We start from the raw sequence: 22503 nt of genomic DNA on the forward strand, positions 1-22503 counted from the left end.
CCTGCCACACATGTGTCTTAACCTGCCACGCATGTCCTACTGTTGCATGTCGGACTGTTAGGACGTCAGACCAACATATGTGCCCTGTAACGAAGCAGCAGGCACAGGCATGCCGGAGGCTGTATCTATCCATCCACAAACATGTACAGAATGCAGAGGACTGCCGATATGAAGTCGTGTCCTCACTGGACCCAACCAGCAGCACACTGAGCCACTGAACAGCCCCAACAGGCTGGACCCAACCAGCAGCACACTGAGCCACTGAACAGCCCCAACAGGCTGGACCCAACCAGCAGCACACTGAGCCACTGAACAGCCCCAACAGGCTGGACCCAACCAGCAGCACACTGAGCCACTGAACCCAACCAGCAGCACACTGAGCCACTGGACCCAACCAGCAGCACACTGAGCCACTGAACAGCCCCAACAGGCTGGACCCAACCAGCAGCACACTGAGCCACTGGACCCAACCAGCAGCACACTGAGCCACTGAACAGCCCCAACAGGCTGGACCCAACCAGCAGCACACTGAGCCACTGGACCCAACCAGCAGCACACTGAGCCACTGAACAGCCCCAACAGGCTGGACCCAACCAGCAGCACACTGAGCCACTGGACCCAACCAGCAGCACACTGAGCCACTGAACCCAACCAGCAGCACACTGAGCCACTGGACCCAACCAGCAGCACACTGAGCCACTGAACAGCCCCAACAGGCTGGACCCAACCAGCAGCACACTGAGCCACTGGACCCAACCAGCAGCACACTGAGCCACTGAACCCAACCAGCAGCACACTGAGCCACTGGACCCAACCAGCAGCACACTGAGCCACTGAACAGCCCCAACAGGCTGGACCCAACCAGCAGCACACTGAGCCACTGAACCCAACCAGCAGCACACTGAGCCACTGGACCCAACCAGCAGCACACTGAGCCACTGAACAGCCCCAACAGGCTGGACCCAACCAGCAGCACACTGAGCCACTGGACCCAACCAGCAGCACACTGAGCCACTGAACAGCCCCAACAGGCTGGACCCAACCAGCAGCACACTGAGCCACTGGACCCAACCAGCAGCACACTGAGCCACTGGACCCAACCAGCAGCACACTGAGCCACTGGACCCAACCAGCAGCACACTGAGCCACTGAACCCAACCAGCAGCACACTGAGCCACTGGACCCAACCAGCAGCACACTGAGCCACTGGACCCAACCAGCAGCACACTGAGCCACTGAACAGCCCCAACAGGCTGGACCCAACCAGCAGCACACTGAGCCACTGGACCCAACCAGCAGCACACTGAGCCACTGAACAGCCCCAACAGGCTGGACCCAACCAGCAGCACACTGAGCCACTGGACCCAACCAGCAGCACACTGAGCCACTGGACCCAACCAGCAGCACACTGAGCCACTGGACCCAACCAGCAGCACACTGAGCCACTGAACAGCCCCAACAGGCTCTGTGCAGAACAACCAGTCCCAGGGTTTCAGAAGGTGGCATCAGGGGTGGCATTTTGGGGCATCAGGGGAAGGCAATTAGCCACCCACTACTAGTGTTCATATTTAACCTCAAATGTAGTTGTTTCATGCATATTGTCCCCAACAACAAGGAGCCAGCTTAGGTGGTTCGGGCATCTGGTTAGGATGCCTCTCGGGCGTCTCCCTAGGGAGGTCCTCGAGGCACGTCCCACTAGGAGGAGACCCCCGGGGGAGACCATGGATGAGATGGAGGAATCACATCGACTTACTGGCCTTAATTGGAACGCCTCGGGATCCCCCAGGATGAATTTACTAGTGTTGCTCTGGAGAGGGACATCTGGAGCTCTCTGGTGGAGCTGTTGCCACCGCGACCCGACTACGGATAAGCGGTTGAAGATGGATGGATGTCCCCAACTCTGAATTGTTTTTGCAGATGAAACTGATTTCATCGCAATCGATGGTAAATGGTAAATGGTAAATGGTGCATTTATATAGCGCCTTTATCCAAGGAGCTTTATAGAGATTGTGCATTACATTCACCCATTCACACACACATTCATACACCGATGGCAGCGGAAACCATGCAAGGCACCAACTAGCACATCGGGAGCAATTAGGGGTTCAGTGTCTTGCTCAAGGACACTTCGACACTAACTCTGGGGGAGCCCGGGTTCGAACTGGCAACCTTACGGTTACCATCCAGGCACTCTACCCCTGAGCCACCGCCTGTCCATCTACACGTGTTATGATTTAGATAAGAGTTTTATTGTACACAACCATTAATCTCTTAACCACTTTCAACATGGCATCTCCAGTTTACTAGTTTAGGAATGTCTTTATAGGCGAACATTTTCAAACCTTTTCTCTTTTCGTCCCCAAACAAATAGTGAAAGTAATTGATCTACAAGCTCTCAACGCGTCGCAGATCCACTATTTTAGCCATTTTGGAAGTTATTCCTATTGTGTGCTATTGTCTTGTCGCTGCAATGTCAGGGTTAGCCACGACCCAAGAATCTTACTCTCATATACCTTTTATCTCATGTTACGCAATGTTACAGAAATCCTGACTCTAGAATCAAGGTCTGCATACAGTAAGGAGAACAAAGGGATTGTTCAAAGGGACGCTCAGGATTTGGATTATAGACCAGAAAGGTCCAGAAAGTGTTAATGTCAGTCAGCTGTGCTAGGCTGTCTGGGTGTGGTTGCATCAGAGCCGGGTCAGAGAGGCTTGTGGAAGACAAGATCTGACTGGAAAATAGAGCACTTATCTGCACAGTTCATCTCTCCCTCTCTCTCTCTCTCTCTCTCATACAGTACACAGACACACACACACTGACACACACACACACACGCACGCACGCGCGCACTGACACACACACACACACACACACACGCACGCACAAAGTTTGACTTCCACTATTGTTGTTGTCTCTGCGCTGAGAAGACGCATACTTCCTGTTTAAGAGACAACACAGCTGTCTAGTCTGCCATGGAGAAAGACAACAAGCAGCTGTACAAAGTAACTAAGTACCTGTCCTGTACATTCACCAGAGTATACTGCAATGTATACTCTGTTACATGTTAATGTCTGGAATTACAAAAGTCTGGAAGTACAAAAGTACCAGAGGTAAAAGTATTCATTATGCTTATGCAGACCGTCCCATTTCAAGTTTTCAAATGTATACAACTTTTTGAAAATAGCATATATAGATCGGCTAGTATTTTCAAATGGCTGAAATGTATAATGCGGCTGAAGTGGTTAATGAATGCTATACTAATCTTAAATCTACAAAGTAAACTAGTGACTAAAGTTCTTAAATAATTGTAGTGGAGTAAAAGTAGAATATTTGCCTCTGAGATGTAGTGGAGTAGAACCACCGGTTGTTGGCTTGTAAAAAAACATTACGAAAACATTTACATTTTGACAAATGTGGTACTTCATTGAGTACTTCCTACACCACTGAAAACAAGCATGAATCATGTTTAAGCCCACAGTGATGTGGCTCAGCCTTCACATGAACTGCTAAAGTTCATGACTGTCCTGAATTTGGCAGTGCATGTATGCCATTTAAAAACACATGCAGCACAGGGCAAACACACCATACTGTGTCCGTACACAGACAAAATGTTTGTCCGTGGCAAAGACTTGTTCCTTTTAGATTTTCTGTTTTACACACCATTACAATGTTCGTATTTTCGTTTCGTTCGTATTTTCGTATGTTGGTATTTTGAGCCAATTGCATGAACGTCAAGTCTCCATGCTTTCCTTCAGAATATGTATGAGCATATGATGCTGATTTTCTACAACACTATGGCACATTATGAATCATAGTAAAACAAAAAATTGTACGATTTGTCACACACAAATTTGTTCTCCGCATTTGACCCATCCATCACTTGGGGCGGTGAGCCGCAGCCATGGAGCGGTGAGCTGCAGCCGTGCCGCGCTCGGGAATCATTTGATTAGTTGATTTGACCCCCCACAATCCAACCCATTGAGTGCCAAGCAGGGAGGCAATGGGTCCCATTTTTACAGTCTTTGGTATGACCCGGCCGGGGATCGAACCCCCGACCTCCCAGTGTCAGGGCGGACACTCTAACCACAAGGCCACTGTCATAATGTGCCATAGTGTTTATGAGTCCACTGGTACTGGAAGAATTTTTTCCAGGTACCCCCTCATCCTCGCCACACCGATAAGCATATTTGCAACCTTACATTTAGGTGACATTCACACCAGAAAGCTTTACTGCGATTAAAACGAATCCTGCTGCACATTGTCAGAAACTGTGCTTCGTTTGGCAGGTGTGAAGGCTCATTCGAATCCCAATGTGCATCAAAGAATCACATTCTACTTCGACCAAAAACGGGAGTTTCGCTTCGCTTCCAATCGCACTTGATTTCGATTCGGTGCAGGTGGGAATGCAATCCGCAGCAAATAAAGGAAATGAAGCACACAATGTGGCGGGTGAGGAGCTGAACACAGTTGGAGACGGAGAAGGCATATTTTACGCAGCGCAAAGATGTCCCGTTACCGTGGATAGACGTGGTCGAATGAGGAGACTGAAGCCCTGATCGAAATGAGGACGAGTACATTAATCAATTGCTTAAGGAAACACATAAAAACACTGCAGTGTATAGCCTACAGAATATTCGGTCTGTCTGTCTGTGCGTGCGTGCCGTAAACATGGAGTGCTGTCACTGTGTGGGGACTGGGGAGTAGGGACTTTCATCTCGATAAACTGCTGTCTGTTATATCAGTGCGCTCAGCGCTGTGCCTCCATGCCCAAAAGAACAGTGCGTGGCTGCGTGCGTATAGTGAGTGAGAGAGAGAGAGAGAGAGAGAGAGAGAGGGGGGGGGGGGGGGGGGGGAGGGGGGGGAGTCCAGTCCCAGACGGCACGACACATGCACGTTATGAGTATAATTTTATCACCATAGATTTCACTGTGTAGGCTAGTTTATGAATGGAACACATTGATAAAGGTCCCCCCTGCTGCGTTTCCAATTGCTAGCCTGCGGATGACAGTGTGAAGGCAAACCGCAGCAAATTAAATATGCAAGAATCCCAACTTCTCCGCCCATTCGCATCGAGTCCACCGAAGTATTAGGTGGGAATGTGACCTTAGATGCCATTGGAACTATTTGTATTAAAACTTTTCAATCAAAGTCACAACACATTTTCACAACATGTATTTAAGATGCTATCTTAGAATAGATGTAGACCTATTTGACAGTGCAGAAACATAATTGCCTTCCTTGATGCATCAATTATGCATCAATTATGCATCAATTAAGCGTCAACAACCATCAGCTGGTCACAGTCACAGACACTCAGCCTCTGCAGCACTCCTAACTGAAAGTGACTGCATGGAGTCTGTTTCCTTTCTATCCAAAGGCCCTTGAATGATGGAATATGATTAAGGATTACTGTGATTATGGTAAACTCACATATCACACATACCATAATTCACTGGCAAAACAAACAACAACAAAATCGGAATTATTTCGCGGACCCCCTGGCTATGCGTCGCGGACCCCTGGGAACCACTGACCTAAGCAACCCCATAACTCTGAGATTGTACAAAAGGAACCAAATGGACCCATTGTACACTCTCAGAGTTACAGACCTGTTATGGTCATCCAGGGCCATCTCTTTATGTGTTTCTGGTAAGATTATTTTTACAAAAATGTCCAGCGCAAGCCAACCATCACTTGCAAAACACCTTTAGTTAAAACATTATTATTATGTGCACAGTCTGCTTAAAACACACACCAGGATAGTATTGGGTCTACACGGCTATTAGCATTTTAAGCAGTTCATTTCTGAATTCAAATTCACTTGGTCTGGGTTTTAAGATAGTGAAACAGTGCCACCTTGTGGCAAACAGTAACACAAAACAAGAAAAGATTTTAGGCTATACAATGAGATCAAATCAGCAGAAATACTTGTATAAGTAGTGAGTCAAGACCAGGTCAAGACAGTACTAGTATAAATTAATCAATGGAACTAAGACAACCATACAATATTATATCAATACTAATGCTACACCAACTTCTGTCAAACCAAATTCAGCTTCTTCTCTGGACAAAACTTCAACCCACTTTTTGATTTCATCGAACTTTGACAAAAAATAATGACTATGATGTATCATGTTTTGTTTTGTTTTTGTAACAGCTTCCATTCATTGTCTGTAAATATTGTATTTGAAACTGAAGGATGATCAAATAAACTAAACTAAACTAAACTAAATGTATTGACAATTCCGTCGACAAATAATAACTAGACTAAAATGTTAGGCATGGGGTCTAGTGGAGAAGAAAGAGAGTCTGGTTGCGCATGGGTGTTGCGCTCTGAAAATAGCAGATCTACAAGCTCACAATGACGTGGCTCGCTGCCACACGTGAGCTCGTAGATCGGCTATTTTCAGCATGCAAGTGTAAAAAACAGCCATTACGATGCCATCAAGGCCCGCCAAAATGCATTTTAGTCAACTGTAGATTTAGCCGACTAAAACATTTCAGATGACTAAAATATGACTAAAACTAAATCAAATTTGACTCAAAAGACTATGACTGAAAACTGAAACTCCATTTGCGGTCAAAACCAAACACTAAACCACAGCCACAACACAAGCGTCAGCTTAAAAGGCTCAAGTGTCTCCAGTGTGAGAACATTGTTCAGAGAAGTGAATTAAACATCCATCTTCCTGACAGACCCCCCTGTCCCCTTTCTGCCCTGCTGGACACTTCCTGTAATTGTCCCTCGGGGGTCCTTGACACCAGGGGGGGGGTCCACAAATACCCCTTCCTGGGGGGAACAACAACCGTCGTACAATCAAAGGAACAAGAGAAGTTATTATTCCACACAGTGTGTTCAATATCTACAGGCAGGGACGTGCACGCATAGACATCAAAGGGGGCTTCAGCCCGGGCCCTGCCCTTTTACCCGTCTGTAAAACAACTGCCCTTTTACCCGTCTGTAAAACAACTGCCCTTTTACCCGTCTGTGAAACAACTGCCCTTTTACCCGTCTGTGAAACAACTGCTCTTTTACCCGTCTGTAAAACAACTGCCCTTTTACCCGTCTGTAAAACAACTGCCCTTTTACCCGTCTGTAAAACAACTGCCCTTTTACCCGTCTGTAAAACAATTGCTCTTTTACCCGTCTGTAAAACAACTGCTCTTTTACCCGTCTGTGAAACAACTGCCCTTTTACCCGTCTGTGAAACAACTGCCCTTTTACCCGTCTGTGAAACAACTGCTCTTTTACCCGTCTGTAAAACAACTGCTCTTTTACCCGTCTGTGAAACAACTGCCCTTTTACCCGTCTGTGAAACAACTGCTCTTTTACCCGTCTGTGAAACAACTGCTCTTTTACCCGTCTGTAAAACAACTGCCCTTTTACCCGTCTGTAAAACAACTGCCCTTTTACCCGTCTGTAAAACAACTGCCCTTTTACCCGTCTGTAAAACAACTGCCCTTTTACCCGTCTGTAAAACAACTGCCCTTTTACCCGTCTGTAAAACAACTGCCCTTTTACCCGTCTGTAAAACAACTGCCCTTTTACCCGTCTGTAAAACAACTGCTCTTTTACCCGTCTGTGAAACAACTGCTCTTTTACCCGTCTGTAAAACAACTGCCCTTTTACCCGTCTGTAAAACAACTGCTCTTTTACCCGTCTGTAAAACAACTTCCCTTTTACCCGTCTGTAAAACAACTGCCCTTTTACCCGTCTGTAAAACAACTGCCCTTTTACCCGTCTGTAAAACAACTGCCCTTTTACCCGTCTGTAAAACAACTGCCCTTTTACCAGTCTGTATAACAACTGCCCTTTTACCCGTCTGTAAAACAACTGCCCTTTTACCCGTCTGTAAAACTGCTCTTTTACCCGTCTGTAAAACAACTGCTCTTTTACCCGTCTGTAAAACAACTGCTCTTTTACCCGTCTGTAAAAAAACTGCTCTTTTACCCGTCTGTAAAACAACTGCCCTTTTACCCGTCTGTAAAACAACTGCCCTTTTACCCGTCTGTAAAACAACTGCCCTTTTACCCGTCTGTAAAACAACTGCCCTTTTACCCGTCTGTAAAACAACTGCCCTTTTACCCGTCTGTAAAACAACTGCCCTTTTACCCGTCTGTAAAACAACTGCCCTTTTACCCGTCTGTAAAACAACTGCCCTTTTACCCATCTGTAAAACAACTGCCCTTTTACCCGTCTGTAAAACAACTGCCCTTTTACCCGTCTGTAAAACAACTGCCCTTTTACCCGTCTGTAAAACAACTGCCCTTTCCAGACCACGAATGCAGCATTTACTACACGGTGAAAGAAACACAAATGCCATTTCCTTTCCATGCCATGCCGTTAGGCAGCATTCAGGAGAATTGCGTTTATTTCCAAAGTCTCCTGAACTTGAACACAGTATTTTGCGTTGAACAAATTTGTTTAGAAATCCATGTCGTTACACCTGCATCTCCACTAGCTAAAGAGTGCTGGGTTGCGCCCCGAAAATAGCTGATCTACAAGCTCGCAACGTGCCATTTTCGATATCTTTGCCCAAAAGTGCGCTCTTACGGGATTTAAGCCCCTGCCCCTCAAACACTCTCTGCACGTCCCTGTCTACAAGGTAAGAGAGAGAGGGGACTTCCAAGGATGTGTCTGACAATTATTCACAGTGGTTTCAACTAGTGCGGTGGTCCTTGAGGAGGGGGCTCTCCCAGCTAAATGATGGGGAATTGGTAACCAAATGGAACCTCATATTAGGTCTTTAACTCTTGAGAGCGTAAAATGAAACCAAATGGACCCGTACACGGGTCCATTTGGTTTCTCAAGAGTTCGATTATTGTTAAACACCTGCATTACTTAATTAATTTACAAGAAATCTACACAATTAGAGAATGTAAAATAATTGTTATCTTTGATCAACGTTTGCCTGTTATCTCTCCTATGGTGCAGGAGGATGCTATACGCACACCAGTCTCAATAGTGGTGCCAACTCACGGCAGAAACATTTAAAAAGTTAATATAAATCTTAAAAAGACAAATGAGTGGCCACACACACTGATAGCCAAAGTGCTGATTATTTATTAGGACGCAGAGTGAGAAACCAACGTTTCGGCAGATGCAACTGCCTTCTTCCGGGTAGGAAGCCATCTAAGAGCCATCTAATAGAAAAGTTACGATATTGAGGGGGCAGAAACAGAGCGCCCGAGCACTGTTCATGCAGCCTGCTGGAGAGGGACAAGCTGGAGTTTGAAATACATTGTTTTCATGTGTGCAACATGACAACTGTTTTAAAGTATTGTACAGTAACAACCTAGAAAAAGTGCCCTTCTGGGCACAGGTCTCCACCAGGAGGATAGGAGTGTGTGTGATATGTTTGGCAAAATGTTTAGGAGCAATATAAACGTGTGTGTGTGTGTGTGTGTGTGTGTGTGTGTGTGTGTGTGTGTGTGTGTGTGTGTGTGTGTGTGTGTGTGTGTGTGTGTGTGTGTGTGTGTGTGAGAGACACGGCTTGGCCTGTTGTAGCGCCACCATGAGGCTGATTTGAAAACTGTCAAGTGGCATTTCTTCCAAAGCCTAGTGGGAATATGCATGCACTGATGCACAGTTTCACCACAATCAGACGCTGCGTTGAGTAGTTGTGGCGATTTCTACAAAACGGGTACCAATAACACTTCAGCGGGCTACGCCTGAAAGGTTTAGAAGCCAATCGTAGCCAATGAGGGTGGATTATGAGAAATCAAACAAACCCGTCTTGATCACATGACTATGGAGAGCATGTGTACCGATTTGCGTGAAATTTGGATAAAATCTGGAGTAATATTAGAAAATGTGTTTTACATAATTATGTCTGCCTCCAGGTGGCGCTATAAAGAGCAGATGTGATATATTCCAGGCAAAGGTTTTTCTTTGGCCTCTAGGGAGTTGGCATACAAAGTTATCCACAGATCCGTGCAGTTAGAGGTAAAAACACGAGTTGAAAATGTTCATGTGGCATTTCTTCCTCGGCCTAGTGGGAATGTGCGTGCACAATTTCAAGGAAATTACACGATGTGTTCATGATTTGCAGCATTTTGTTTGAAACTGAGCACTCTGCGAACTTTGGAAGCCAATCTTAGCCAATCAGGATGGAGTCTGAGAAATCTGAAAGACCCGTTTCGTTGAATGGCTCTAGAGAGACTGTGTACCAATTTGCGTGATGTTTGGACAAAATCTGTAGGTGTACTGTCCAAAAACTTGTTTTGCACAAAGCGGCCTCCTGGTGGCGCTATAACAGGCCGTTCTGGAAATTTTGGGGCAGAGGTTCATCGTTGGCATCCAGGGAGTGTGTGTGCAAAATTTGGCATCGACCGGGTTAACGGTGCCGGAGATTAGCTGTTCACAGACGGAAGGACGGACGGACACACACACACACACGGACGGACGGACGGAGTGCAAAACATACTCTCTCCCCATGCCTTCGGCCTGGTGGAGACAATACAGTATCTGTAATGTTTATGTTGTACCATTACTACAAAACAATCTAAAATAAATGGATTTAAGATCATTAAAGCTGGGCTGTTGCCTGGGTCCAATGCATTTCTGCCTACTTCCGGTCCAGGACTTGTCCCCATTTGTTGTCCCCCATTCTCAATAGAAGTCTATGTAGGAGAGCCGCCATTGGACTGAAGCCCCATGAAGTGAACAGAGTTTTCGTAACTCTGTCTTATTCCATGGCTCTGGGAACCACATCAAAACAGCACGGAATTGTGGGCAAAATCTTATCCAACAACAACAAAATAGTCTTGGGTGTGAGAGGCTAAATCTCAGATTTTTTAATATTCCATCCTGATTTGCTCAAATTGGCTTCCAAAGTTTGCAGGAGTCATCCGTTTTGAACAAAATGCCTCAAATCATGAACGCAGCATCCGATTGCTGTGAAACTTTGCACACACACACTCCTACTAGCAGATAAGCTACAGTAGGCTACATGAAGCATGAAGACATGCCACCATACATTTTTCAAATTCTCAGTAAATTGAGACGTTTCAATGCTAGTAAACACAAACTGACCAAACTGGTCTCTAGGTCACTCACTGAGTATTCTCACTTTTAACATCATCTCCTGGTATGGGAATCTCTCAGTTAGAGATTAAAAAACAAGCTAATTAAACTAGACTAGATTTCCTGTACATTTCCGGTGCTATTTTTGAAAGAAAATGTGAAAATGTGACGCAAATCTTCTTTCGGAGCGAACGTTTTTAACTCAAATCTTTGTTTGTTATGTGTGTGTGTGTGTGTGGGGGGGGGCCCTGTAACAACATATTTTCAGATGGGGGTCCGAAATACAGATCATTCTGGGGGTCCTTGACATGAAAAAAGTTGAGCACCACTGAGATAGTTTTATTTTTTCAGAAAACGGTTAGGATTCAGGCCTCAGGTCTAAATGGGTTAAACTTGTAATTGTGACAGCAGTTAAATATGTAATGGTGTATAAATGACTTCCTTTCACAGGACAAACTAGCCTACGGGACTATTGTAGTAGTATTGTAAGCATCAGGTGTGTGTGCTCACTGCTCACTCCTGAGAGAAACAGATGGTTTTCACCACAGACAGATGTCCTGTATAAATGAATAATGCATGCTTTGATACCGGAGTAGAGTGGATAAATGACTCATCCCTACACTCGCACCAGCTCTAACAACAGGAGCCATCAGTGTTGCTTGCTTTGGGGTCATTAGTACACGGTACATCAAATTGGTTTCAGCTACGTTCGGTGTCTCCGTCCTCACACACAATTTCAACACGACTGGAAAAGCAACCGACTGATTGAGCGACTGAATGAGAGAGCGCGAAGGCCCCTGAAGGAGCTAAATTAGATCATGTCTGAGAGGGGAGCACATGGACGGACACGGATGAATTTATGGCCGCAATAAGCGGGAGGGAGCCTTGGACACACACTCGCTGGAGAGTAATTTTCCACCAACAGACAGGAGTGTGTGACAGCCTGGGGAGAGTCTCATCTCAGGGTTACTTTTAACACTCGCCTTCCACAAAAGTTGACAGTCCCAGAAAGTAGCTAAGCATAACGACGGCGGAACACACAGTACACCACTGTGTGGAGAGCATGCCTATAGGTATTCTTAACTGAGGGTAAAAAAAACGAAAATTCAAACTATATGGAGTAAAAGTTTAGACATAGAAAAGAAACACAGGAAGTCACCTAGCTGGATTCAAATTACTCTTCTAATGCATCCAGAAAAACAACCTTGTTGAGAAGCATATGGCACAGAAAAACCCTCCATTCATACACACACATCGGATTACCTTTTTCTCCCCCGTGTCTTTGGCGCTCCCGCCTCGCTTCTTCTCCCTGTTGCCGCTGCCTCTCTCCGTCCCGGACCTCTCCCTCTCGCCAAACAGCTTCTTGGCCCACTCATCCTTCTGTGCGGCCAGCCTGCGGGAGTGGGACTGGGAGTGGGGGTGGTGGTGGTGTGGAGGAGGTGGAGGCTGGCTCCCTGCAGCAGCAGCGCCAGGTGGCGGAGGTGGAGGAGGAGGAGGAGGAGGCCCCCCCACCACCAGGTGGTCTCCGGGGGCCAGCCCGGGGGCCCGGTAGCGGTCCGCCGGGATCTTGTTCATGGGCGGGGGCAGGGTGCTGCAGTTGGCCGAGGACCACCCGTCCGTGGACTCGGCGTAGGACTCCTGGTCGCTGCTCAGGACGCCGTGCGGCGGCGGCACGTTGCTGCTGTGATGGTGGTGGTGGTGGTGCTGCTGCTGACGCCAGTCTCTCAACACATGGACGGGCAGCCAGCGATGCTGCTGCTGCTGCTCCACCCCTCCTCCTCTCTTGTCTCCTCCTCCTCCTGCTCCCAGCGTTCCGCCCCTTTTCCCCTGCGCTGGGTAGTGGTGTGGTGGGTGGGAGGCCCCTCCTCGGGAGTGCCGGCCGGGCCCGTCAGAGACTGAGAGAGGCATGGAGGGGAGGTCGGCCAGAGGCGGGTCGTGGCGGCTGTAATGTCCGTTCCTCATAGGTGGAGGAGGAGGGGGAGGCGGGAGGTGGTGGGAGGCGGGGGGAGGAGGGCTGTCCCAGTGGCGCGGCGGCGGCAAGGGGCCGGGGTTGTGGTTGTTGGGTCCCCCGAGGTCCACCAGCAGCACCCGGTTGCTCTTCTCCTCGGGCAGGAAGTTGCCGATGCCGCTGTCGCTGTTGCTGCTGGTGCTGTGGTTCTGCTGGGCGTCGTTGTCCGGGTCGTGGAAGGCCCGGGCGCGGACCCCCTCGATGTTCTCCCCCATGTCCCGGTAGAGGACCGACACGAACTGGAGCAGGGGCTGGGACGTCGGGGGGAACTCCAGGCAGCCGCCCGTGTCCGGGTCCGGGGTGCACTCGAAGCCGAACCTCGAGGCCACGCCCAAATGGATCTGAGGAAATGATAAGTGGTGAAAATTGTTCCTGTGACAGTGTGCGTGTGTGTGTGTGTGTGTGTGTGTGTGTGTGTGTGTGTGTGTCATAGTGATGATTAATGTATGATGTCATTAAAAGGGCTAGAACACTTTGAAAATAATTGCTCCATTGATTAGAAATTCATATGCTCCTCATTGACTGGCATTGTACAGTGTAGGAGCTCTGGAGGAGCTCATTCAGCCCATGTTTTTCTTGTGTTAAAAGTATAAACAGCCAGTCTTGGATGGATCCCTCTCGTGGACCCCTCTAGACTGAGCTTCAATGTACCATATTGAACAGTACTGTATATCTCTGCTGTCCGGGAGAAACCACCTAACTCCAGGTGGTTTCTAAATCCAAAATGTTTCAGGAAATTAAGAAAACATAGATAGTGAACAGTAGATACTGTATACAGGAAAGAGGGAGAGAGATGGGGAGTTAGCTGCTTTAGCAGACAGTCTGAGGGTCCAATGGAGTTAAGAGGTTTTCGTTTTTGTTCCATAAACTCTGCACTTTATATTTATACTTCTTGCACGGTGTTGTATTTGTGTTATTTTGTGTTATATGTGAAAAAAGGAATAAGGAATGCACACACGCAATGTCAAAACAAATTCCTATGTGTTTTACACAATGGCAAATAAAAGTATCTGAATCTTAATCTGTCCAAAAGTGCTTTTTAATACTTTTCATTGGTTCAATATTCAACAGCATTGATTTATGAGAAAAATGAAATTTGACTTAGGTGGTTTCCTCCCGACAGGTGGGGTACTTGTATGTCTTACTTTCTTTTTATTTTCTCTTTTTTCTGTTTGTTTAATGTAATGTTCGTATATTGTGGTACCTGCTATGTTATGTTAAAACAAAAATGGTTGACTGTGGGTGGCTGAAACGGGTGAAATGTCAGAACTTCAATAAAAAGACAAATATGTATAAAAGATATACAATAAAATATTAGGAAGAAAACCTTTTTGGATCTGCAGATCTGGATCCGGATCTTCAAATAAATACATTGACAGGAAGTTGTCATTTGTTTGGTGATTTTCTATATACTGTCAGAATCAACTTTGTTTGCATTTGTTTCTGGGCTATAAAATAACTCCTCCTGTGCCTCTTCGCCGTACAATTTAAGTCAACAACGAGCGTTTTTTGAATTATCAATTTCTAGTATAAATGTTCTATGGAGCAATTATATTTATATATTATTATATAATTTCTTGCCCACCTTTGGAGTATGGAGCTACTGTATATCATGTCAAGGTAACTACACAACCCGAACCTCTACCAGAGTGGTCTAGCTCCTGGTTCCCAAACTGTTCAGTCCCGACCCCAAAATAATGCTGCCACAGTCTTGCGATCGAGAAAGGCCGTCATAGGCAGACCTGTATCCCGAGAGAAGACAGACTATGCACCCACTGCACACAAAATGAAGTGGAAACCGAGCTACACTTCCTAACCATCTGTCCATTGTACCAAGACATCAGAGACACATACTTCCCACAGATTACAACCACACACGGAGATTTTGAAAACATGACCAATGACAAAAAACTCCCATATCTGCTGGGCGAAGTACAACAATGTGCAAACACAGCAGCAAGATTCGTGAGTTGCTGTGATAGGAGAAGGATATCAAACGGAACACAACCACCCTAAAGACTAATCATTGTGTATATTCCTGCACTATACCTGCATCCAGTGATCTTGGTACAATATAGAAATTGATCTATTGAAGATTCTGACGTTCAAATGTACATATCTTTTGTTTTGATTGTATTGCTGTATTGTTGTATTGTGCTTTCTGCTTTGGCAATGTAAACGTATGTTTTCTCATGCCAATAAAGCCCTTTGAATTGAATTGACTCGCGACCCCAACCTAACCCCGGAGGTCATTTTATGCACATAAACGTGCACGTTCGGTGCGCATTTGTCCGCACATGTAATCTATTAAGCCTAGGGCTATGTAAGGGTTTTGTAACAAGTATGGTTAAATGTAATTGTAATCATTTGTACATTGAATTTCACTCATTCTGTTGAATTCTATTCAGGTGTGTCAAATATTTTTGACGACCCAAAATAATTTCGCAACCCCCACAGTCAGTGTCCCGCGACCCCATGTGGGGTCCCGACCCCAACTTTGGGAACACCGTAACATAATATCATCCCAAATTAAATAAATGTCTCATGCACGTAACACGACATCACACTTCAATCAACACACCTGGTGGTGACAGAGGTCGGGGTCCACGATGAACACGTGACAGGAAGTCCTCAGACTGCTCTCTTCCTCCCGGCCGCCGCCGTTGTTGTGGCAGCGCCGCTCGTCGTGGTCGTCCGTGGCCTGCATGGTGACCAATCCGAAGAAGCGTCGGTCGTCGGGGCAACAGGCGCTGAAGGCTAGCTTCTCCGCGGGATAGGTGGCTAGCACCTGGCCTCTGTCGCTGCAGAGACGCACGCTGTCATGCATCACCTGAATGGCATGGCGGGGAGTAATTAGGTGTTAGAACTTGGCACTAGCAAAGAACATGATGCTGCATTCACTAGAGCTGTGCTGGTTACCAAACCTTTCAGGTCGAGATCCAAGAGAGATTAGACGTTTGCCCCAAACTAGTGAAAAATAATGGATGTAGAAGTACACAAGCGCTTTCAAGCTTGTAGATCGGCTATTCTCACTACTTCTTAATTATTATTTTTGTTTATTTGTGCAATTTTATTTGCTTGTTTTAAAATGTATACAATATTAAAATTACATTATTTTTTTTATTTCAAAAAATAAATCTTTTGAAATATACATTTTGTTTTTAAATGTAGGAAAAGAACACTTGATTTTAACTCAGGTCGAGACCCATAGACACATTGGTCTGTGACCCACAAATGGTTTGGGAAACCATATTTAACATTACAGTAAAATGAAATAATAATATCAAACGGCCAAGACAAGCATTCACATTTCAAAGTGAAATTGGACGGGGCACATACTATAAATTCACTAAACCGAATATTTGATTACTAAAATTGCATTTGATACATTTTCTCTCAACCGATTATTCACTCGAGAGAAAACGGACTGTACCCCTAGCCTCCAACGTGACACGATGCGTTGTTTTAAAAAGGAAAAGCGGGAGATGTGTTCGTTCACCATACATACCTTCATGAGGACCAAGGAGTGGATCTTCTGCTCGGCCCGGAGACGTCGCATGCTGCCTCTGATGGCCTGCACGCTGTCGCTCTCCAGGCTGGCCCCGGTGGAGGCCAGCTCGATGGAGCCCAGGTAGCCCACGATCATGCCCACGTTGAGGATGCCTTCGCCGGGGTCCAGGCCTGGCTCGTGGCCTTCCCTTACCTAGGAGGGGTGGGCGATACGGTGATAAATTCTTCACGATATATGCCTTTACAGAAATATCTACACGATATCTTTTTACCTTTTACCGTCATTAATGTTACGCCTGCGTTGCTGCAGGAACGAGCCGATAGGCCAGTTCCGTAAGCAGCGCAGAAGTGCCGTTAATGACCGTGAAACACGACCCTTGAGTAACTTGAAGAATAACCATAAAAAACAACATGAAAAAGAATTGTTATAATATCTAAATATCATGGATCGTACTGTCCCTTACCTCCACCTCATGCTCGTGGTGGTGGTGGTGGTGGTGTTGGTGGAGATGGAGCTGGTGGAAGTCCGCGTCCAGGAAGACCGAGTCGTCGTTCAGAACCCGGGCCATCTCCTCTTCGGACAGCAGGTTGGGATTGCTCTTGGAGCGCGAGTGTTTCCGATACGGAGGGAGGAACTCCGGCTCGGACAGCGGACGGTGATGTTTGGACGAGGAGGAGGACGCGGTCACCGCCGCCCTCTCCTTGTCGGAGCTGCTGGAGGACTGGCTGGAGTTCTCGAAGATCATGCTGAAGATGCCTCCGGACTGCATCTCCGCCACCACCTTCTCCGCGCGGTTGATGCCCATCTGCTTAGAGTCCAGTTTGGGTTTGTTATACCAAGCGCCGCGGGACAATTTGCTGCTGCTGTTGTTGCCGCCGCCGCCGCCGCCGCCATCGTGAAACCCGCCCAGCTCTTCGTCGCTGGAGCACGAGTCGAGATAAGGCGGCGCCATGGCGGCGCTGCTGTGATGATGGCGGCTGCCGGCGGCACGGTGGTGGTGCCTTCGGTGGCGTTCGCCCTCGGCGATGACTAACCTCAGGACGCCGGAGCAGCGGCCGATCAGTTTCACCACGTCCTCGTGCGAGGCCTTGGAGACGTTGATGTCGTTGACCGAGAGGATGTGGTCGCCCGAACGCAGGCCGACGTAGTCCGCGGGGCTCCCTTTCAGTATGCAGCTCAGGACGCAGGGGCTCTGGCCCGACAGCGTGAAGCCATACCCCGTTCTCCCCCTCGCCACCTCCACGGCCCTGATACGCCCTTGCTGGGTGGAGGTGGAGGAGGAGGAGGCCGGGGGAAGCTGATGTAAGGCCAGACTGCTTCCACCGCCGGCCTGCCGTGCCTTGGAGGAGGACGCATCCCGCTGTCTGAACATTGCACTTATAGCAAGCTTTCCCGTCGTCTCTTATCTATTGACGCAGAAAGATTCCGTCCGTTGCGTCGGTGTGTGCGTCAGCAGGCACTGCAGCCAAAGCACGTCTTACACAGGGACATGTTCGATGTGTCTCCTCTTCTCATGCTGCTCTGTGTGTGTCGAGGTGCTATGAAAAGCCTTGCGGAGGGCCTAAATGTGACAGAGGAGTGAGAGCATGGCCTCAGTTCTTCTGGCGCTGCTCCGCTATCGTTCCCGTCCATATGCAGCGTTCTTCCCCGGTTTTAATGCCATGATACCTGTAGAACAAGCAAACAAAGAGATAAAATACACTGTGAAACTGTGAGTGATAATTTAACTCCGAGAGGGAACAAGACTTGAGCAAGTGTAACCAAACTGGATAAATGAACACTTCCGATTAGGTACAAATGATATCCTCATATTCCGCCAACCTCACGCCAACCGCTCGGTGGGGCGTTTTTTGAATTCTTGTATTTGTTTTACTAAGAATAAGGTTAGGAAAAAGTTTAGGGTTAGGCATAGTTTTACTGGGTTAAGTTTAGGAATAGGGTTAGCTTTTGGCACCGTTTAATTACGGAGGTTAAGGTTATAGGATGGAATAAGGTTAAGGTTTAACCGTTCAGGCATAGTTTACTGGGGTTACGTTTAGGAATACCAGGCAGAGCAGTTCTGCTGGCTGTACGCCGGCTGTACGCCCGGCCGGGGCGGCTGTGTTTTGAGGAGAGCGTGCTAGAATTCCTCTGCCTGGCTTGTCTTCCCCTTCTGTAACCAGTGATGTAAATAGGTTTTCAATGTAATGTGTCCCGGGACCCAGGAGTGGTCTTTTAGATGGGTCCCAGACTCCCAGCCAGGGACATTTTATGAGTCCTACTTCAGCGATGTTATAGAGTAGAGTACCGAGTACATTATTGCATCCCGTCCCAGGACCCCCGGAGGGTGACATGATTGCATCCTTTCTCAATTTAGTGAGTCTAATAAAGGATCCAGGATGCAGGCTATATTTGCATCACTGTATAATCTTGCATCATATTAAGTGTAATTTTATTCACATGCATGGGGGATGGATGGACGTAATTCTGTTGGCAATGACAATAGCAGAATAGCAATCATGTTGTGCGCCTTAAATGAAACCACACCTGAACAGGGTGGTGACTAGTCTCAACTGACAGGTCTTCTCCAATGGATGGGGTATGGCAGTGGTTTTCAACCGGCCCTTTTCATATCAAGGACCGTTATTTATTACGTTTAATATTTTGTTGTCGTGTGACCATGAGTGCGTAAAATGTCACGGTCAACTCTTAAGGGCGTAGAATGAAACTAAATGGATTTGGTTTCATTTTATGCTCTCAAGAGTGGCACACAATAGGCACAGTACAGCTCAGAGGTATAGAAGCATGCATGAGGGACACACACACACACTGATGGCACATTGAAACACAAGACTTTAACTTTTATATTAACCTCTACTGCCATTTATGTCCGCTCTGTTAGGCGTTCTAAACAAAGGCCATCATGATTGATTGATTGATTGAAGTATGTATTAACAATTTGCAGAATTGCAGTACATTTCAAGCACAACTCGATACAAAAACTGTTAACTGAGAGTGGACGGCACCGGCATAAAGCATTACTTGTTTACAAGAGGGTCCACCATTTTCAATTCATCATAATACATGCATGTTCATCATGCACTGAACATGGTCCAAACTTAACTAACGTCAAACTGGATGATGCGTTGGCGTTGCCTGCCTTTTATAGCCAATGGTTAAGTTTGCTAACATGGCTAATATAGTGTCTGTTTAACTAACATTAACAACATTAATAAAACGGTAGGCCTACATAATAATATCGACCGCAAAAACAGACTTATTTAATGCACGGCTTTATTCTGGAACTTTTCAACAGCTACAAACTTTTTTTCCCCCCCTTCCTTCACTTCACATCCGTGACTTGTTCCTCAGCTCAGCGCATCCACCCGTGCTTAACGCACAGTCCCGCCCCCCGTTCTACCCCAGAATATTGGAATGTCCAGAGCCATAGTAACACAGAGTTAGGAGGACATTGAAGGGGGCAGAAAACTGAGCGCTCGAGCGTTGTTCATGTAGCCTGGCTAATAAGCCAGACCGAATCAGCCGTTGGCAAAAAAAAAAGAGAAGTGATTTGAGTCTGGCTTAATTAGCCAGGCTAATTAATTAGCCAGGCATTCAGGCTGTTCATGCAGCCTGGGACAATAAACTGGGGTGGGTTGCAAATACATTGCTTTCAACGAGGGTTGACGCAAATATCATCAATTTTAGGCATGTGTTGCAACCTTAGAGTATGGTTGCAACATGACAACTGTTTTAAAGAATTGTACAGTGTCAACTAAAGTCCCTGTAATGTTTATGTTGTACTATTACTAAAAAAAAACAATCTAAAATAAAGGGATTTTAAGATCATTAAAGCTGGGCTGTTATGTTGCCTGATGAGTCCAGTCATTGCGTTGATTCTGCCTACTTCAGTCCAGGCTATCGTAAACACGTGTAGTGTAATACTTTATGGTGTCGTCCACAGTTGACAGTTTTGTATTGAGTTGTGCTTGAAATGTAGGCTACTGTAATTCTCCAATCTGTTAATAAATTCATCAATCACTCCCCATGAAGTGAACGGAGTTGTCGCAACTCCGTTTTACTCTATGGCTCTGGGCGTTTCCTCGTGTAACCATGACGACCACTAGTGTACACAGACGGCCACGCGGCCTGTCATTGGCTTTCCGCGCTGTCAGTCACGGGCGTGGAACGAACAGAACGGCTCGCCGAGAGAAATTGATCAAAGTTAGATTGAGAAATCACAGATAATGATAAAGTAAAGAGAACAGCTGCATAACTACTTCACTCACAGGTGTCAAAAGTGCACGTCGTCGCACGCAGACGTCTCGCAGACAGTGGGGACATTAAAGTGTTATTATAGCACACGAGCACGCGTGGATGTGTCTGTTTTTGATCTCCAAGCAACTAGCCCAGCTAGGAAATAACAGCTGGCTAACTAACGGTATATGATTCTGAGTTGTAAAAAGTCCAAGGAGGAAAAAAAAGGTGGCAGGCATGCAGGTCCTTTTTGTAATGTTCCAACAAAGATGTTTGGTTTGCTATTAATGAGTTTGTTTTAGTGCGAGTTTTAAAATAACTTACTTCCCCCGCGCAGTACGTGTCCAATGATGAAGAATGATATGCTGCTCAGGCAAATCCCATAGTTTTGTAGCTAAGGGTTGGGGAACGTATAAACTCTGGGACGAAATGGGTAAACAAAAGAAAAGACTGCACCATCTGGCGAAGTAGAGGAGGAGGACTGTAGGCCTACTGGACTCACTCTGGAGGGATAGGAGGTGTGTTTTAGGGATGTGGGAGGGGAGTGGAGGGGAGGGGGACACTCAACCAGAGGCAAGGGAATCTAGGGCAGTGGTTCCCAAACTTTTTCATGTCAAGGACCCCCGGCCCCAAATTGACACTTATTAGTTATTAGCTCCCAATGGACTCCCATTTGAAACATATATGCCAGGGACCCCCCATTATAGATTGTATGGCTCTAGCAGTGATTCTCAACCCTTTTAATTTCAAGGACCCCCAGTTTGAAATGCATTAGTCTACGGACCCCCATTGAATGGCTTTTTTTTTAAAAATCTCTGAGACCCTAATTTATATTGTAAAATCAATGTTCATTTAACTCTGAGAGTGTACGAATGGAACCATCCATTTGTATCACTCTCAGACCCATAAGGGTCCAGTGACATCATCATTAGGCAGATTTTTTATTTATTTACTTTTTATTGAATTTGAATCAAACATTTAAAAAACGATGAGAACGATGGCATTGCGACTTTTCAGGAATAGAAAGTCTGCAGTTTCTATTAGCTTGGGATTCCCCATCGATGATGTCACTGGTGGACGGGTTTCTGAACTGCCCACAGCCCTCCAATGAGACAGACTGAGTAGGAAAGAATTCTGGCATTTTATCATGAACATTAGTGAGGATGTCCAAATTATATGAAGGTATGTTGAAAAGTGGTGAAGTGGTCCTTTAAGTAAAAGTATCAATAGGCTACTGCAATATAGAAATACTAAGTAAACGTCTGGAATTTTAAATGTACTTTCTTGAGTAGTACCTACTGTACGGTACAAACGTATTGGCATCAAAATGGTAAAGTAGCCTAAAAGTAGGCCTACTCATGCAGACTGTCCCATTTAAAGTTTTCAAATGTATACTAGAAAAATTAATAATGAAGAAAATAGCAGATCTACAAGCATGTATAGATCGGCTATTTTCAAATGGCCAAAATGTATATTGGGCTGAAGTAGTTTTGTAATAATAATACAAATCCTCAAAGTAACTAAAGTTTTCGAATAAATGTAGTGGAGTAAAAGTAAAGTAAAATGTAGTGGAGATCCAAGATGGAAATACTCAAGTAAAGTAAATACCTCCAAATTGTAGCAAATACATAAGTAGGCCTACAGTACTTAAGTAAATGTACTTTGTTACTTTACTCCACGGTATACAGTAGATTATTCACCAAAATACAGTGTGTGTGTGT

General features: G+C 46.1%; 1 protein-coding gene across 2 annotated transcripts in view; it reads right to left on the reverse strand.

Annotated features, from left to right (window-relative positions):
- Nucleotides 1–21242, reverse strand: part of rgs12b (regulator of G protein signaling 12b) — a 126476-nt gene extending 105234 nt beyond the window's left edge. For both annotated transcript variants that reach the window (XM_079500075.1, XM_079500074.1), the window contains exons 1-5: nucleotides 21107–21242; nucleotides 17010–18214; nucleotides 16544–16738; nucleotides 15617–15865; nucleotides 12291–13376 (exon numbers count right to left, since the gene is read on the reverse strand). In XM_079500075.1, coding sequence (XP_079356201.1) covers nucleotides 12291–13376; nucleotides 15617–15865; nucleotides 16544–16738; nucleotides 17010–17918 — 2439 coding nt within the window. In that variant the 5' untranslated portion in view covers nucleotides 17919–18214; nucleotides 21107–21242. The remainder of the gene's footprint in view (nucleotides 1–12290; nucleotides 13377–15616; nucleotides 15866–16543; nucleotides 16739–17009; nucleotides 18215–21106) is intronic.
- Between the last annotated feature and the right edge of the window lie 1261 nt (nucleotides 21243–22503).

Source organism: Electrona antarctica, assembly GCF_951216825.1.
Source record: "Electrona antarctica genome assembly, chromosome: 4".
NCBI lineage: Eukaryota > Metazoa > Chordata > Actinopteri > Myctophiformes > Myctophidae > Electrona > Electrona antarctica.